Below are 18,817 nucleotides of genomic sequence, written 5' to 3' on the forward strand. Positions count from 1 at the left end.
TACCAGGAACCTTTCGCCGGAAAGAATCGATGCATGAAATTCTTGGTCGACCCAATACAGCCATTCGGACTCTGATTTCGAAGATGAAGACAAGAAAAAAAAAGGAGGGCCTGATGGGAAAAATAATTAAATATTTACAAATCATTGACGATAATTTGGGTGATGGAAGTGCCCAGTACCCTGGGACTAGTCAAGATGAACTTTTCCAACCCAACTACGCTCATAAGCACTATAAGCCAGGGGCTTGCTCTACTTGCAATACTTTGAAGACTCGAGGGATCTGGTATGTGACAATGCCTTTGATTTTACCTGTGAGCAACTTGGCTGTCAAAAGGACAATCTAATTGCACGAGATCGATTAAAATTCGCCGCTGAGATGGGTAAGCCGCCCACTCCAAAGGTCCATATCGGTCTGGTCGGGTCTGGAGATACGGTGATGAAATCAGGAATAGATCGAGATAGAATTGCTTCCCGAGATAAAGTTATTGCATTTGAGATGGAGGGCGCTGGAGTATGGGATGTCCTTCCCTGTATAGTTGTCAAAGGGGTGTGCGATTATGCCGACAGTCACAAGAACAAAGTATGGCAAGGATATGCTGCCGCCACCGGTGCAGCGTGTATGAGAGCTGTTCTAGATTTATGGACGCATTGAATGCACGAATTCCAAATCTGAACAATCTACTGCATTGTCTTGGAAAAACCTTACAAGCATCTTGCCCTTATTGGCAGCTCTGGTAGATTGTCAATAAGCCCAACTTTTGATTCATGTATCTGGATTGATTTGAATGATGAGACTTTTCTCATACTTTTTTGCAAAGTCAGTCTCAGGGACTATACGAGAAGCTCTCAAACAAATAACATCTGAATTGGTAGAACAGAACAGGCTGTTGAAAGGCACCAGACACGTAGCTTAAACGCGTTCCTTATAAGTGCAGCCTGTGGAGCTTGGCTGAAATAAGGTTGTGGGACTGTGCACAACAATCTAGACGAAGTTCCGTCTCGTTGCTCCCCTAACGAGACGGCTGATTCTGCGCGTGCCTGCAACCAGAACATCATCCATATCCACAGCATACTTCAAAAAGTGCTATCACTGGGGCAGGAAAGCCCCCGCGGAATTCAATCGCTATGGAACGGAAAATTACAAATCTCCGAGATACCTACGGGCGGGCTGCTATCTCCAAAACTACTTGATAAATGCTTTGTTTTTTCGAAAATACTATTCTCTGCTCGAGGCAAACCAGACAAAATTGGGTTGCGTTTCAGCTATGTTTAGGCGCCCGAGACAAACTGAACCTGATGGGCTCTCAATGAGGCTCAGCAAATCACTTCAACCTCTTACTGTGATTCTTTGGGGGCCACTCGCAATGTGGTATTTAGGTGTTCCCATCGCCGTTGGGGTAATGTGTACCTTCAGCAATACAATTGAAAACTTCTCTATCATTGCTAACCACCTCTTGATAATGTAGGCCCTCATGATTGTGGTGCGAGACGACGACTACTCAGATGCTATTGAAAGGCTTGAGAGTGGGGGATTCCACAGAAGCGTTCCTGATCGTAGCCCTCCTCCCGAAATTATGGGAAGCCATCCAAACCCACAACAGATGCTGGAGGAGATAAATGCCGGCTACAAACGCTTGGATCGGTTTTGTGCTGTATTTAATTATCCACACGGTGACCCAGCAGAGAAAGACTTGCAGGTGTACGTAATTCCGGGCTCCTTTGCGCACCTTCCCCCAGAAGATTGCTCCCGCTTTACGAAAGAAGTGAGAGATACAACATCCGCCGAAGGATTTGAGATATATGGTAATTTGCACTATCCTTTGGAAGGGGCACTAGTGGAAAGCTTTGTTAAGGCTGGGATCGATGAAGAGAAAGATACCAGTTTTTCTGCGTGGGATGAATCTCTGAGGTCATGGATATCTCTGATGGTAGGGTATCTAGAGGTCGATAATGACATCCTCGATAATTGTCAGGATAAGCGGGCAGTGGAATGGTATAGTTGTAACTTTGGTCGAATCCATGAAGCCAACTTCGGCCCCATTAATAGATGCGTGTCAAAGCGTCTCGGCTCAGGTAAAGAGATGCCTGTAGACATGAGGGGGAATCCTATTGAGAGTTCTTTTCATGCAGCTACAAATACATAGAATATGTTCCTGCCAAGGAAATATTTCAAGAAATGAAATTGCATCGTCTGCCATCATTCACATTAGGGTTTTGCCATATCATAACTATGCACGCTATATGTTCAAACCAATTGCCCTTCTTGATGTCCCGGGCCACTGCATACAGTGATCTCAACAATTGACTGGAGAAAGGCTTTAGGATTTCCTAACGTTGAGTATCAACAATAAGCTTTTGATCATGCTGAAGAAAGCGGTATTAAACCTTACTAGTTGTGGAGAATAGTGCTGCATTTAATCTTTACCTTCAGAACCTATTCTCAGGCCGACCTCTTTCGCAAAATATTAGCTATAGCGATTTGTAACATTCGGTTTTGCTAAGAGTCGAGCTCTGGTGTGCCTGGCACTACCTCATACAGGTGATATCGCGAATATCAGTTGCTTCTCTAGCACTACCTCGGCGCTAGTAATGGGACAGGATCTTTTCTCGTAGAATACATTAAGAACCAAAGATCTTGACACCTCGACCATTAGTAAAGAAGTGACTGAGCCCTGAATAAGCTTCTCATTGGTTGCTCCAATTCAGTTCCCACCGTACACAAGCATTGTCTAGAAATAGAATACTACTACGTAGTAGATACAAGCTTGGATTAGGTTCTAGGATCTAAAGCCTAGATACTCAACCTCTAAGAAGTTCTAATAGTATATAAAATTTTTTTTAAAGAGTTCTGAATAAAATTGTGCATCGAAGGGTTAGTTGAAAATCAGATTCAGAAGTTTATTGAAATCGATGCTTCTAGTGTCTAAATAGTTCAAAGCAACCGCAACAACCTCAACGAGAACCAAAATGCAAACCTCTCGGGACCTGTAAGTGCGTCTAGCAAACTGTTTCTTATCGTTCTAGAGATTTAGAGATTACTATACTTAAAAGTAACGCGGATCAAATCATCCCGGGTGTACGCGAAAAGTTGCCATCATTGGAAAAGCTGGCGCTAAGACCGACAGGAATTGTGATGGTATGCGGAACATAATGTATTTCTATAAGTAGAAAAAGAATTGAGATTCACCAAACTCATCATGATCGTAAATTCATTACTCTTAGTCGATATGTTTTCTAGCAGAAGAGTTGCCTAAAAAAGGAAAAAATAACTCCATAGATCATGTATCACAGTCCTAACACTTCTTATCCTACGTAGATTGAAATGAACCCGTCTTCATCCGGAACTGGGAGTCCCCTTGCTGCTAGTTTCTTTCCCCTATTGGCCTTTTTTTTTAGAAGAAATGCCTCCCCAGTTTAAATACAACCTCAAGTCTGCAGCTTTAGCCCTGACCATATGACTATGGAGAGCTTCGGCTGCGTCTTCACTGGGCCGTGCTTCGGCAACCTGCAAACTTTTGGGGCTTTCATCATTGGTGGGAGCATATTCCACGTACTCAGCTTCATCATTTTGAGAAACGCCCGGTTCATCTGCAGTATCAGCAGCAGCAGGAGCCTCTTCCTCATATGCCGATTCAGCAGCAGGAGCATCTTCCTCATATACCGATTCAGCAGCAGGAGCATCTTCCTCATCTGCAGTTTCAGCAGCAGGAGCATCTTCCTCATCTGCAGTCTCAGAAGCAGGAGCATCTTCCTCATCTGCAGTCTCAGCAGCAGGAGCATCTTCCTCATCTGCAGTTTCAGCAACAGCAGAAGCCTCTTCTTCACCTGTAGATTCAGCAGCAAGAGGCTCTTGTTTTGTTGTGGTGTCTGCAAGACTCTGTAAGCTTCAAATCGCAAAATTTGGGATCAGCAAAATGGCACTTACCATATTCAGATATACGTTCCCAGAGAGGTAAGTGATCGAAAAGAATCTCTACTGCCATCTTCAACACGAAAACACCGAAATTTTTATCTTGATCAATGCAATTGTAAAACTCATTCAGATTAAAGCCTGGCTCGGTAGGCTTTAGCATTTGTTGTAATTTTTCCTTGACATAACTGGGAAACCAATCTTCGTCTTCTGGGAGTGTCAAAAATAGATCTTTGGTTTCCTTAAGCATTACAGGCAAGGATAATTCGTCGCCAAAGCGCTGAATATATTTTCGGGCGAGAGCTTCGAGATCAGCGAGACCATACTTCCTAGATGCTAGATAAATCAAAACACTTCTTCGATACTCTCTTGCCATGTCGGATGTGTCTCCATCGAGTGCCAAATCTATCGTCTCATATTCTCCCGTGTATAAGAAATGTACTAGGGAATGGCCAATATCATCGTCAACATCGTGTAACGCTAAAAATGAAGAAAAAGGTGATTGTGTTGGAAAATGCGGGTATTTTTGAAGGAATTGCGCTGGGATACCATAGCGTTTGTTCCCAATCCCCAAGGTAATGAGTGGTATTCGATACGGTCAATAGAATCTGTTAGCAAGGAATTAAGGGCTAATGGACTGACAGGACTGACGATGACAGGGGCCGATGATAATCAATTTTCATAGATTTTGCGTTGGATGTCACAACGTTGATTTTCTGGGACATCTGAGCCTTTTTCGCTTTTTGCTTTTTCCCCATATTGGAAGCGAGTAGTACAGAGAGGTGTAGAGAATAAAGTATCAGAGGTCGATTGAAAGGATATGTGTCTGTTCATATAAAAGCCCAGGTTGCAGAAAGAGGGGATATGCATGTATGAGTTGTTCAGGCTGTACTATAAAACGCTGGACTCAGTGTAGCTTCATTGCACCGACTGAGGCTTGAACTCGCAGGAGTTTTTCAGACCAATAAAGACACAGCTTTTCCTTTAGGACAGTCGGTCCTATGTGATTATATTGGCCCAATAACGGAGGGGTGTGGGCTGTCAACTGCATGTAAATGACAAGTATTACCTATCAACAACCTTGATCGGTGCACGAATGATGGTGTCAGGAGCATTTCTGCGATGTCGATGACTCGTAGAATGCCTGTATTGGTGGATTATTGGGTTCTGATCACACCGCGAATTCCTGGGTTACACGGATACTCGAGTTCTCACAGATGCTTATCAGCACAAACCTGCCAAATCATGTGGGGTAAGATACAGTAAAGATATAGATGGATTTCACATACATGAAGGATCCCACAACTGCAAATCCTATATAATTGTGGTAGTTCTTATTCTACTTCCTGCTTTACTGCAATTCTGCCCAGTAGATTATATGCAAATCGCACAATGTCTGAGAGCAAAATTCTCGACGTGGTTAAAGCCGAAGATGAGCAGCCTGAAAACGACTTAACTGATAGCATAAAGAGGTAAGACTATTGGGCAGCACAGGGAGGCCGGAATTAACAGCAACAGGTACCTCGTCTCTGGTGAATTCTCTGATCTCACGATCACCACCAAAGACAAAGAATTCAAAGTCCATCGTTTGGTTATTTGCGGACAGTCGAAGTTTTTTGCCCAGCTATACAGAGGGGACTGGACAGTAAGATTGCAGTCAGTTTATGACGGCTGAAGACTGATATATATAGGAGAAAAATGAGAATGCCATCTCTCTTCGTGATGACGATTCCTTCGCAATAGAAGCGATGATTCATCACATGTACGGATTTGACTATATTAGCAGCGGGAGTGAGAGCAGTCGGGTATCACCTATGCTATTCAATGTCAAAGTCTACCATATCGCGGACAAATATGATATCCCTCAGTTAAAAGAGGTGGCAAAAAAGAAGTTTGAGACGGCTGTGAAAACATGCTGGCAGATGGATGATTTCCCAATTGCCATTACAGAGGTATACAGCGGCACACTGAAGACAGACCGAGGTCTCCGAGAACCCCTCGTTAATATATCGACGGAGCACATTGATCAGTTACAGGAAGAGGATGGTTTTCGGAGTGCACTTGAAAGTACGGCTGGGTTCGCAATGGACCTTGCGCTGAGCCTAGCTCAAAGAAATGCTCAAATCTCTACAAAGACAAAATACCGTTGCCCTAGTTGTACTACCAAGTGGTTTCTAGAATGCATCGGAGGGAAGGTGCAATTCTGTCCAAACTGCGGTAATTCTCGATCTAACTGGTCGGCATATATCGTTCACGATTAAATCTCAGCGGCTACATTGTGTATGAAAACACCGCTGCAAAATTACTTTTTTCATAGTTTGAATATGTGTTGGTTGATTCTTGCAATCGAGAAGGCTGGCACTGGTGTGCAGCAAGGAAAGATCCTGTATGTCGGAGCTATAATACCGCTTTACCAAAAAGAAAATCCCCTTAATGGGGCAATATTGTGACGGACTGTATGACTACCGCATGCGCTCTAGTGTAAAAATGGCAGACTTATATGACCACTAATTTACCACTCATTAACGGGGTTTCGTTTTTGGTCGTATGGTAAAGACGTGGATGTCGCAGAAAATTGGTCAACACTTCAACATAAAAGGGCGCGATTGTGATATGTCCCGGGCCACTGCATACAGTGATCTCAACAATTGATTGGAGAAAGGCTTTTAGGATTTTCTAGCGTTGAGTCCCAGCACTAGGTTTTTGATCAGGCTGAAGAAGGCGGTATGAAAACCTACTAGTTGTGGAAAATAGTGCTGCTTAATCTTTGCCTTCAGACACTAATAGATGTTCTTTCAAATCGGATCTTCTTGGAGAGACGTAAGATTGCGTAATGACTTGTACCATCGTTTTCCTTCAAAAAGATTCGGATGTCGTTTGCGTTGCGCTTCCTCTTCTGCATAGTCAAGAGGCGCCTTGCCATCCAAGTCCTTCTCAAGTAGTGAATTGAAAATGTTTGTCTCTTGTAGGAAGTCCGTCAAGTCTTTGTTGAAGGCACCGTGAATTGCTCCATAATGCAGTGCATTGCGGCCTCTAGCGTCTTTTGCACTTATATCAAAGTATTGTAACAAGTGCTTGAGAATAAGAAAGTTATCTCTATCAAACTGTTGCATGGCTAGGTGTATCAGACTCTCCCTCCCTTTGCCCATCCAATTTATGTTCGCCCCATTCCGAACTAAACAGTCGAAGACATCCACTTGAAGACGCAGATGAAATGATCGTAGATATAGGCTAAGAATTGAGTCGCCGTTCTCATCCAGTTCATTCGGTCCGATTCCGCATTGTAAAAGTAGATTGATGATTTCAACAGAGCAAACAGGTGATTTTACATGATGATGTAGAAATTTTGCTTGAAAAAAGTCGCTCTGCCGACAGTCCTCCGGTAGCTGATGACGATATTGATCTAAAATCAATCGTACAACACCAGGGTGATTTTTTTCGATGGCACAATGAAGCGGGGTTGATTCGTGTATGTCTTGCGAGGTCGTGCAGCAACCTCGACCCATCAGTATTCGAACGGCATCCGAGTTTCCCGCATTACATGCAAGATGAAGACATGTTTGACCATTTTTGTTTGATTTTGATATATCGGCTCCGTGTTCGATCAGCTTTAGTAATATTGCTGACGCATAACATTTATGGAAGGGAATCAAATGCAGTGGACAATCCCCCTGCTTGTTGGTAATATTGACATCACAAGAGATTATACTCACAAGTACGTCAACAATACCTACTCTAGCTGTCTCAATTTCTTTGAATACAGAGGCTTCTTCGCTTTCCCAGTCAGTGATGTAATCGCTTAATTCCTCGACGGAATAGTCTCCAGTCGTCCAGTAATCCTGATATCCCAATCCCAGAGTCCTGCATCGAATTGCTAAATGCAATGGTGTGTCGCCAGTCTCAGATACTGCATTAGGGTCGGCATGGTGGAGACATAGAAATTCGGTCATTCCCACGTTTCCCTTCAAAGCTGAAAAGTGAAGCGCGGTCATCCCTCGAGCAGATGATTTGTTTGATAGGTTTTCAGGCTTCTCATCAAGCTTGTAAATATTGGACCGATCTTGAATCTGACGGGCCCAAGACCGCCTTCGGATTGCAAGGTTCACATTATATCCATTTTGAAGAAGGATAAGCGATAGATCCTGTCGTCCATATGCGGTCGTGTATAGAAAAGGGGTCATATTCTGTACATCGGGTTCCACAATAGAAACTCCTCGATCTATGAAATATGCTAGCAATGTGCAGCTGTTACTAGATCTCGGAGCTTTGCAAATATGATGTAAGGCATTCTGGCGCATGTTGTTGAAAGTGTGAATGTTAGCTCCAGCATCCACCAGACGATAAATGGTCGCAGTATGCAGATTTTTTACTGCAGTGAGCAGTGGAGATTGGCCATCAACATCTTTTACCTCCAAGCTTTTCGGTGTACGAGCGAACAGCTGAATCAAGTTTTCGTTACCAACTCCAGCTGCAAAATGAAGGGCTGACCTGGCTTTATTGTCTTGCACATCCGGATTTGCACCTTGTCGTAAAAGAAGATCTACAGCTTCATTCTGGGATTGCATTATTGCCCAATGCAGTGGAGTCCTACCACTGTCATCAATTGTATCTATGCAAGGTTGTATCTTGTGCATAATCTTCAGGGATCTCATATACTCTTTTATCAATCCAAAGATGGTCGAGTCTGTGTACAAAAGAGAACAAAGAAGGCATTTGATGCCCCATGTTGCCGCAACATGTAAAATGGTAAAACGTTGGGGAATAGCACGGTGCCTGCGATATGATTTTAACCACGCCTCACGCTCGACTGAATCAGAATGGAAAAATCTCTGATATTCAAGCAGAATATTGAATTCCGTAGCACCGGATCCAGCGTGCTCAGGCCAGTAAAGGATGGCATACTCGAGAAATGAATCACGCTTTTGATCCCCTTGTCCCTCAAGCAAGCCGGTATTTTCCAAAAGATGTTCAATGCACCTATTCGCGAGAGATGCGTGGGCTTGTGGCTCGTTGATAGAAAATGGATGGTTCGAATTAAGAAGAAAGTCCCTGACCGACTTGTGCAAAAGGTGCACATTTTCATCTTGAATAATAACCATAAAACGACACTTGTGGATATCTTCCTGTACATATCTCAGTCGATCTTCACTGTCTTCTTCTTCATATAGTTTGCAGGCGATAGATAACTCTTGTACGCTGAGACAACGTCTTGATGTTGCGACAACGGAAAGGATTCGCGAAACAATGTCGAAAGTATCTTCACCCGCGTCCAGGGCAGTTTCAAGCAATTTGGCGTAGAGGGAGTGCAATCCTTGTGGTAAGCTTTGCAGTTTCGCGATTGCATCTCGTGAATCAACACCTGCCATTTCCTTACATACAACACTAACCCATAAAAAGGTTCCTTCTGCCTTCTCTTTAAGTATGCGTGATACATCTCGTTTTGTTCTCTCTGTGTAGCATTTTCTCATTGCAAGCTCATTGACTTTATGGTCAATGAATACTCGAAGATCGTCTTGGATTTGTTGATAAGCGCACCAGTCTTTCGACCTATATGGATAAAGATACTCGCGGATTTCAGGGAGTGGTCGACTAATTATCAGAAAATGTATTTTACCGACTGTGGTATCGTTCTGATCTCCACAATATTGAGTAATTTGCGTCAACAGCATTCTCTGCGAACATAGGTCGCATTCGTCCAAGGCATCGATAATACAGTAAAATTGTTGATATGCACTATCATGTCCTACTTCAATGAGTATGGCCCATAATGCGTCAAATGAATCGAACACCTTTTTCCCACGCTCCTTAAACTTGGGGAGTAAGTATTTCGTCAAATGTGGGTGTTGCCTCAGCACCTGAGTTAGAAGACCTCGTAGTATGGCAATTGCTGTACAGCCTTCTGGAATACTGGAGTCACAGAAGAAGTATGTAAGAGCCTTTTTTTGGCCAATCACATCACATTGTTTCGAGAGGATGTCCACGAGGGTGATCGCCATAGTTGTTTTTCCAGTACCTGGGTAACCATGGAACCACATCACTCCTTCAGAGCAGGTGTTAGACGACGCGAGCCAAGCCTGAACTTCGTCCGTGTGTTCGATCCAGACGCATGTGCCAGGAATGCGGTTCCCTCTGTCTCGCTTCAACCGGTTCTTCTCCTCCTCGGGGTCGATTATGAAAAGACTCTGCCGGCACGCTTCTTCATAAATAGAGTAATTTCCTGTGACCTTGTCAGTGTATTGGGAACTTCAAAAGAAAAGAGCATACTTTGTCCTGCTCTTCCCTGACTGTCACTTGGAGGAGTAATGGACAGCAGCTGTTCCGCATAAGCTGCCGCAGTGAGGGCCGCGTAACCCTGCCACTCCTCTTGTTTGTGAGAGTCTGAGTAATCACAAACTCCACGGATCACTAAGCATGGAATTCGATCCATTAAGCCTGCCGCCTCCATCTCAAAGCAGAGAACGTTTCGTTCCTTGGCGAATCGGTCACGTGTTTCTGTATCCTTCATAACTTGATTGCCGGAAGCGATTAATCCATAATGGAGATCGGGTTCGTCTGATACCCGTGGCGGACGAGATAGTAGTTGCGACCTGTCACACGTTGAGCAGTCATGTGTACCGTCTTGATGTTGATATGTTGCATTGAAAAGTAAATCATCAGTGGGCCGAGAGAATTGCTTTTTCATATCGTTGTTGGCTTCGAGTGCCATCATCACTGTCTGCTTGATTTTTTGTGTCACCTGAGCTCTAGTACTTTCCAAATGGCTCACAGCCTTCAACAATATTGGGGATGGTTTGTTGAGAAATACTGTGAGCTGAAGTTCAGCCTGGGTTTTCTTTCCATAATCATATGGTATCACACCACTTCCATGTTCAGTCGGCTTGCTGATCACGACATCGCCTAGCCGAATATCAGCGTTCGTAGGTACTCCGCCTCCAATGCCTACCATTAGGCAAAAACGTAGTGAAGGGAACGTGGCCAGCATTTGTTCTAGCACCGTGGTTGCCGATGTAGTCCCGTATATTCCTGATGGTAAGCAAGCAATCACCACATTATGGCCATTCAAGCTGCCCAGAATATAGATGTTGTCATCAACGGGTGCCTGAGGAAGATGATTGTGATGTTCATTTAACATGATTCGGGACGCAGCTAGCTCTGACGGTAACGCGCAGATCCATGCTACGCTGTACGCCTCGTGCCAAAGTGTCAAATTCCCCATAGCAGTATAATATCTGAGCGCGTTGTAGAAGATAAAAGATTCTTTACGATATTGAATGAGGTATTTTCTAAATATCGATAGCTTTGATGCATCTTTATATAATCGGAGTCTAGTACATCGAGCGGAGTGGCTCGGCTGAGTACTGGTAATGATAAGGCTGATTGTTGGGCTGAAGTCAACGCACAAGCCAGTTGTGTTACAATCCATGCAATAAACGAGGCAGAATCTGAACAGTTGGCAGCAGACGGGGAGAAGACATTTGGCTACATTAGCCGTAGTTTATGGTGGCTTGACAGCCAGTCAGATTTTTTTAAATCCGAGGGGTTTTGCAGTCACGTTACGTTCCTTCAACGACCTACGTCCGAAGAATAGGATTAAAGGCAGTCTTGTTGATCTCCTAACCCCCTTCCTACCCCTCCCCAAGGATCCTTCCGCTGTGTATCTGAGACCACCTCTGTTTTCTAGATTCGTACGTGAGCGCGTGGCAGCTAGATTCAATTGGGGGGTTAGGGAATCCGCGCACCTAGTTCACCCCCCAAAGCCTCGCACGTGAGATTTGTGTGGTGCGTACATGTAGGTGCGCGCTGGGTTGGCGTTATATATAAACCTACAAGGTACATAGTGAGCACGCAAGGCTTTAAGCTACATGTACTTAATAGGTTTACAAAATACCTAATTAGGGAGGCGCGTATCAAATTGAGCCTTGCAAGCCTTCCGTAAGGCGGCCAAAAGATTACTGACATACAATACAGCTAAATCTTATTGCATATCCGTGTTATGACAACGGGTTGTCATCTTATTTGGTTACAGTGAGGTGTCGATGGTTTGTAATGTGATAGCGGGCTTACAGAACGCATTTCTCGATCACTGGGCAATTGCCGGGTAAGAACCCGTCAGGCAGAAGCGCGGATTCATGCATTAGCGTAGCTGCCGCAATCAGGTAGTTTCTGATTCGAAAAATGATAAGGGTATATCGCCTAGCCCAGCTCTATATTTATTCATTTCTATTTCCTCCTTTTCCTTGATCCCATAATTGTTAAATACTATATCTGACGAAATTTTTCGCATCCATCTTGAACAACTCGAAAAGAACGTCCGTAGCGAGGGTGAAGATGGACTTGCGGATCTCATTCAACAGATTCAAAGTATCCAACCGAGTGGCTTCTTTTCAAAGAAGTCGAGCTCCGAGGAAGAGCCAGAAAATTCATAATCTCTCTTCTGACGAGCGTGCGGCATGGTTCACGAGATATAGATCCTAAGATTGTTCAGCACTTTCGGCCAAAGAGGTGCTATCGCTTGATCGTTTGACTATTTGCTGGAATTTGGAAGAATACACGGTCCAAACGTTGCAGACCATCGCGTTACTATGATGTCGATGCCCATTCATATTTTAGGGACGAGAAAAATGTGGCAATGATATTACCTTAGAAGGTTTCAACGACCTTCGGAATAATCTGATCGAAAGGAAAGTTATACTCACTACTTTATCCGAGTACATTGAAGAACAACAGAGAAATATGCCCCACCAGTTATGGGAAATAGAGATAAGTAAGCCTGACTCTGAGCGTAAGTCTCGGCCTGCGTTTTGTCTTATATCACCAGTGGGCATTCAAATCTCAATAGAAACTTACCAAAAAAAGTTTCACATGACAATTTCAGTGACCTCTCTTGCCTTCTCGTGGATGAGATACCCACATCTGACTTCATTGATGGTGTAGAAGCAATTGAAGGGCAGTGAGTCCATCTCCGATTGTATCAGCTCCAAGCCGGATTTCTCGCAGTGGACTTCAATACCAACCAGCGGGAGGGATGTTAGATCCTGGAGTACTTTTCTGTCAGGCAAAACTGGCAAAATACTCAAAATTCTAACTCTGTCTTCAAGGAGTGGATGAGGAAATGCGACGAGCGTCGTGCTCATTTGCCGCAGACTGTCGGGCAAAAGTTTCGCGGCTTKTTCAACAGCCCCTGGGATATCCATTGAGATAGATGTACATACTTCCGGCTCGACTGTAGGTCGTTGCCACAGCACGCATGATTCATACAGAGGCTCGTGTTTCTCCTGAAGCATTGGCGCAAGGATCTTCTCTACAAGCTCGGGGGTTGGGTTTCCAAGCCTGATTGTTTTTTGCATGTTTTGCAAACCAGGAGTCATCACCTCGCCGTAGGCGTCGAGATAGTCTCTGGATCCAGCATGTTCGTAAAATGAACGCTCGTCCAAATAAATTTCTGTGAGCTCTAAAATGACGGTTGATTCTTGCAAGGTGTCGGGCAAGGGGGTTGAAGGATCAAGGTTGAGTAGCGCTGGATCGAGTCCTCTCCGCATCAAGTCGGCATTGATGGCAGCAACAGGAACACCGACTTTCAATTTTTTCTGCGCCTCTCGTATTTGCGGATGCTGGCCTATTGTCATAGGCTTTGAATTCTTCAACTTGGTATCAATGGTGGATATTCGGAAGAAATACGTCGGAACACAAGGTGTATCACGATGTGTTGCTTTTGAGCAGCGCTGAAGCGCGCTCAACACTCTTTCTGCAGCACGTTGATTGGGGGCTTCCCAGAAGACATGAAGCATAAAGACCTGCCCAGCGTAGTAGGTTGTCTTGCCTTTGGGCTCATTTAGCAAAGCTTGAAGGGACATATTCTCTCCTCGTAAAGCGCTTCAAAATGGGCATGAAAAGAAAAGAAATGTACGGAACAATAAAAGATGATAGACAATTCCTTTCGCAGGATCGCTATCTACTGATATATATAAAACCTCAAGATGGGAGTAGGCTCCATTATTAGGTTTCCCTGGTTACTACATACTACATCGTAATAAAAAAATCATTTTGGCTGGGAGTCGGAAGTCAGTACCATTCCGACCGTTTGCCCCGAGCGAGAAACTGGCAGCGCAAAGGTCGGTGCGCTTCTAGCCAAAGACTGAATGGAAACTAGTACAGGGCCCGTGAGGTTTACCGGAAGTAATAAATTTGCTCAGCCAAAGCGTTTACAGCGTGGGAATCGAGAATGGGTGACTGCAAATGGAGCAACAAATTCGGCTGCCTGGCCTCTGCCTTCGTACATCCGTTCCAAGGCAAATCAAAGAAGACGTACTGTTAGGCCAGTTTGATGATATCCCAAGTCATTGAGGATCAGTTTTAGTAGAAAGAGATGAAACCCAGATCATATAGGATTAGAATGAGCCTAAATAAAAAATACACTGACACGATATATGGACTAATCGTAATACTTGGCTACCACGCCGCCGAGAATCGGCTGGGAACCGATTTCATTCCGTGGCACGCCCTTGTCAACCCCTTTAGCAACCCTAGCCTTCACCCATTCGCCCGCAGTGATGCCCACTGCACTATTATCAGTTATCTGATCATATCCCAACCGACGAAGTACTTCACTCGCCACAGGCCGTAACTCGAGGTCATCCTCTGGGCGGACGAAGTACAGCACACCCAAGCGGTCGACATCCCGTTGATCTGGCGGGGGCATAACGACGCGATGTATGCTGCTCTTAAGGAAGCCATTGGTTAGAAACTCCAGCGAGTCGGCAAGGTTGACCGTAATGCTGCCTGGGTACGGCTTTACCCACTTCCACTCGCCCTCCGGGGTGCGGACCTGAAGTGCAGCAACAGGTTGGCGAAACAGCAGGGTCAAGCTGCCAAAGTCGGTGTGGCCCTTCGTCCATATGCCGGAAGCTTTCTCGTTCTCTTCGGCCGTACGACGGCTGTATTTCATATATCGCAAGTGGCAGTCGCTCTTCTCGTCGTATCGGTGCACATTGAGAAGATAGTCCTCGGGAAGCTCGAGGATAATAGCTAGTAGCGTGAGCAATTTGCGTACAATCTCATCGTGAATGTGGCGTGCGAATTTCTCAATAATAGGACGGTTTTCATTCACAATATCCGGCTGAGGGCGTTCGAAGGCTGGGATAAATTTGGGAATGTTATAGATTTCGATGTTGTCAAATACCCCTGGGGTGATTTCCTGAAATACAGTTAGAGATGGATCTTGTCGATTCATTGATCTTCGACTTACCCGTAGCCCCTTGGGCTTGTAGCCATTGTAGCCTCCTTTTTCAAGCTCTGCACGATACTTGAGCTTCTCATCGAGGGGAAGCTTGAATAGCTCTTGGCCAATAGAGAACTGGCGGTCAACATCTTCCTGCGAGAGGCCAAAGTTGATGATATAAAAGAATCCTAGAGAAGGGTTAGTACTTGCGCTACAAAGATAAAAGGACACAAGAATTATGTATTACTGACCTATATTTTTGATAGCATCAGATAGCTGCTTGGCCAGCTGCTCTTTACCCCCTGGTTGATCAAACTGAGAGAGATCCAAAGTGGCAAGGTCCGCCCAGTCCACTGCATAAAATTACACACACGTTAGCCTCAGGCTCGTCTTCTCCGATAGTGCTGTTGCAATTGAATAGAGAGCAGGAGTGAACGGAAGAAAGACGAACATTCATAAGAGGTCTCCGGGACCTGGTGATATGTTGGAATATCACTGCCTGCAGATGCCACCACGGGGGACTGGTCTAAGGCAACCATGGCGAAGTATATCAGATATCCGAATGAAGTATAAACTTCCAGCAGTTACGGTACGCGGGGGCGGGGAGGTTTTATTGTGGAGAGAATGATAATGAATCGGATTGCTGTCGATGATGATGCTGCGAATGAGGGTTTATTAAACCCTCATGGCATCAGGCTTCTTAGCAGTGCGATAAAGGAATATTTCTATCGCAGCCATTCACTCCAATCGGACGGTTTTTGGGTCTTTGGAGATGTGCTGCCTCTGCGCCACGAGGTACGCTGTTGATAGGCGGCTGTGGGCGGGTTCTAGATCTCACCATGATATCCTCCGCTGGCGTGATCGCAGCCGTCCTCTAGCAACTTCCTAGCTTCACTATCACATATGGCCTCGAGATAGCCACCGATTGTCTCATTTTACTCGGAGGGTTTCTGCACGACAGGATCTTGCATATCTACATGGAGTTACGACGGCTGTTGACAGTGTTGGTCGATTGGAAAATTGTCGATAGCTAGTACTGTACCGTACCGTCCGTCGGCATCAAAAACGCAACCATGCCAGTGGAAGCTACATCCAAGGACTTGGCCACGGCCATTGACGTTGAGCCTTCCTCAATTAGCGAAAACCATGGCGACCATGAAATTCACTTTGTCCGCCGTGGCCAGGAGCTCGGAGATACCTCTGAAGTCTCGTCCAGCATCGATGGATACGACCCAGAGCTGATGAGCGGGAGGACGCTGCTTACAGCGGAAGAAGAAAAGAAGCTGCTGCGAAAGATTGACTGGCGGCTGATGACGCTCTGCTCAATCATCTTCATGTTCAAGAATCTGGACAGTGCCAATGTGCGTACTGATCCGCCTACGGGTGGCATGGTGCAATATAACTCACAACCTCGCAGACATCCAACGCTCGAATCATGAATAAGGGAACGAATCAAAACATTATCACCCAGCTCGGAATGACCTCCAACGAGTATAGTCTCGTGACGGTAGCTTACTATGTAATGCAAATAGCGCCAAAAACGACCGCTTAAAGCTAACCAATCACATTCAGATCCCATATATTGTCTTCGAAGCACCCTCAAACCTACTGATCAAGAGATTCTTGCCCTCCAGATGGCAGTCGAGAATTATGATCACCTGGGGTATCGTTCTCATGTGCAATGCAGCCGTGAAGAACAAGAGCGGTTTATACGCAACGCGGTTCTTCCTTGGATTGGTACATCACCGCGCCATGGTTCAAAAGAGAATCCTATGAAATACAAATATACTAACAGTGCAGTAGGCCGAGGCTGGACAATTCCCTGGCGTTATCCTCCAGATGACTTACTGGTACCGTCCAGACGAGATGTCTTTGCGACTGCTCTACTTTTGTAAGCTTCCTCTTTTCTCATAGCAAATTGTTACTGACTCTATAGATGTTTGTGGAAATATTTCGAGTATCTTCGGTGGTCTTCTTGCTTATGGATTTGACACTGTGTCTGGCGCTGGGGGGCTTTCCGGATGGCAGTGGTACGCATTCTCCTCCATTCTCGTAGATACGTGCTAAATTACTGCAGGCTGTTCCTCACCGAAGGCATTGCGACCGTCATTTATGGCGTTGCCATTTGGTTCCTGCTTCCAGACTGTAAGACTCCAGTCCACCGCTTTATTACGCGATTTAGATTAGCAGAGTCATTGACATGAAATTAGTCCCTCAGACAGCAAAATGGCTGACCGAGAAGGAGAAGAAGTTCATCCAAGCTCGACTGCCAATGAATTCCCCTCGAGCTCACGAGCAAAATTTCAAATTCCGCGAGATCATTGATTCACTGAAAGATGTGAGACTATGGCTGTTCACCTTGATATGGGCTACCTTCACTGTTGGAACCAGCGGCGTCACGTTTTATCAATCAACCGTCATTGCTGACCTCGGATACACGTAAGTTTTACTCCTAACTAGCTAAGGAAAAAAAGGGTAAGTTGGAAGGTTAACGGCTCCTGACACTTCGCAGGACCATTGCTCAAGCTCAGCTGCTCAACATCCCTATCGCAGTCTGCGGGCTCCTGTTCATTGCCCTAACAGGCATCGCAGCAGACCGAAGCCGGATACCCCGGCCACTATACCCACTATCTTTCCTTTTCGTCATCATCGTATGCTACGGAGTGTTTGTTGCATATCCGAGCGCCGGCGCCATATATGCCGTAACACTGATTGGAAATGCATTGACCGCAGCCTGGTACCCTGTCATGTGGTGCGTTATCTGTCCCCATACATACCCTTACACAAACACCCCCCTACGAACATCTCACTGACTTTAATGACAATAACAGGCCATGGCGCGTCCAGACCACTGCCCGAGCGACAGGCTCCGCCTTCTCCATCGGCTTCGTCAACAGCTACGGACAGATTGGCGGTGCCATTGGGCCCCAAATCTTCAGAAGCAAATACGCGCCACACTACACCGTGCCATTTGCCGCAGCCATGAGTTTGGTGGGCGCCTGTGTGATTCTGACACTTGTGACTTGGTGGGTAACTCGCGAGACGGAGCGTGACACGCGACGGCTCAAGCTGGCCAAGATTGCAGCAGAGAAGACGGGAAAGACTATTCTAGATGATGTTGTGGACCATGACTTGAAGAATCGCTAATTGTAACTATTGTACGTGTGGTTTGTTCATCTGCTCTTTGCGAGTGAGTCCGAGATTAGATGTTGTCCATCATGAATACTGCTTTGTACAAGTTCTGGGATTTTTAGATGCTCTAAACTTCGACTTTTGCTCACGCACTCAAGAGTTTTCATATGTAATAAACAAATTGGCAATATAATCAGCTATCAATAGTTAAGATTGTTCCCAAAATTACAGTTGGGACTACCGAGTCCCGAGACGGTTTTCCAAGAAATTGGTAGCACTGAGCATTAGGGTGATAAATAGATAGTCTCTAAAAACATATGTTGTACAAGTGAACCTCCTTGTCATTTTCTCACTTAGCAAAGGTCTGGATGTAAGCTAGTGTAGGCTGTACCTGACTGCACTCCGTTCGGTCGTCTTCCAGATCCAAGCCAGACCATAGGTAAGGGCGAATTCCACGCTACTGAAACATCTTCATAGATAGTAGAAAAAACTAATGGAAATTGCGACATTATATCCACAATGGTAGAGCCCGGAAACCCTCCGCGGCCACGGTCGAG

At 45.2% G+C, this 18,817-nt stretch overlaps 5 protein-coding genes across 5 annotated transcripts; 1 reads left to right on the forward strand and 4 right to left on the reverse strand.

Moving 5' to 3' along the window:
* Positions 1–3,376: 3,376 nt before the first annotated feature.
* BHQ10_008816 (uncharacterized protein) lies at positions 3,377–4,160 on the reverse strand (the record flags this gene model as incomplete). Its single annotated transcript, XM_040881663.1, has 2 exons — positions 3,377–3,867; positions 3,926–4,160. 2 exons carry the CDS (start codon positions 4,158–4,160, stop codon positions 3,377–3,379), a joined length of 726 nt encoding a protein of 241 aa, XP_040737318.1.
* A 5,610-nt stretch (positions 4,161–9,770) lies between these two features.
* BHQ10_008817 (uncharacterized protein) lies at positions 9,771–10,415 on the reverse strand (the record flags this gene model as incomplete). Its single annotated transcript, XM_040881664.1, has 3 exons — positions 9,771–9,817; positions 9,924–10,127; positions 10,175–10,415. 3 exons carry the CDS (start codon positions 10,413–10,415, stop codon positions 9,771–9,773), a joined length of 492 nt encoding a protein of 163 aa, XP_040737319.1.
* Positions 10,416–12,768: 2,353 nt separating this feature from the next.
* BHQ10_008818 (uncharacterized protein) lies at positions 12,769–13,764 on the reverse strand (the record flags this gene model as incomplete). The annotated part of the gene is made up of 1 exon (XM_040881665.1): positions 12,769–13,764. The coding sequence occupies one exon, from the start codon at positions 13,762–13,764 to the stop codon at positions 12,769–12,771; it is 996 nt and encodes a 331-aa protein (XP_040737320.1).
* Positions 13,765–14,342: 578 nt separating this feature from the next.
* Positions 14,343–15,667, reverse strand: BHQ10_008819 (uncharacterized protein; the record flags this gene model as incomplete). Its single annotated transcript, XM_040881666.1, has 4 exons — positions 14,343–15,104; positions 15,156–15,316; positions 15,380–15,481; positions 15,580–15,667. 4 exons carry the CDS (start codon positions 15,665–15,667, stop codon positions 14,343–14,345), a joined length of 1,113 nt encoding a protein of 370 aa, XP_040737321.1.
* Positions 15,668–16,201: 534 nt separating this feature from the next.
* BHQ10_008820 (uncharacterized protein) lies at positions 16,202–18,275 on the forward strand (the record flags this gene model as incomplete). Its single annotated transcript, XM_040881668.1, has 9 exons — positions 16,202–16,489; positions 16,546–16,647; positions 16,701–16,865; positions 16,932–17,019; positions 17,065–17,158; positions 17,206–17,273; positions 17,339–17,567; positions 17,641–17,880; positions 17,960–18,275. The coding sequence occupies 9 exons, from the start codon at positions 16,202–16,204 to the stop codon at positions 18,273–18,275; spliced, it is 1,590 nt and encodes a 529-aa protein (XP_040737322.1).
* Between the last annotated feature and the right edge of the window lie 542 nt (positions 18,276–18,817).

This window comes from Talaromyces amestolkiae (genome assembly GCF_001896365.1).
Source record: "Talaromyces amestolkiae strain CIB chromosome Unknown scaffold21.1, whole genome shotgun sequence".
In the NCBI taxonomy this organism is placed as follows: Eukaryota; Fungi; Ascomycota; class Eurotiomycetes; order Eurotiales; family Trichocomaceae; genus Talaromyces; species Talaromyces amestolkiae.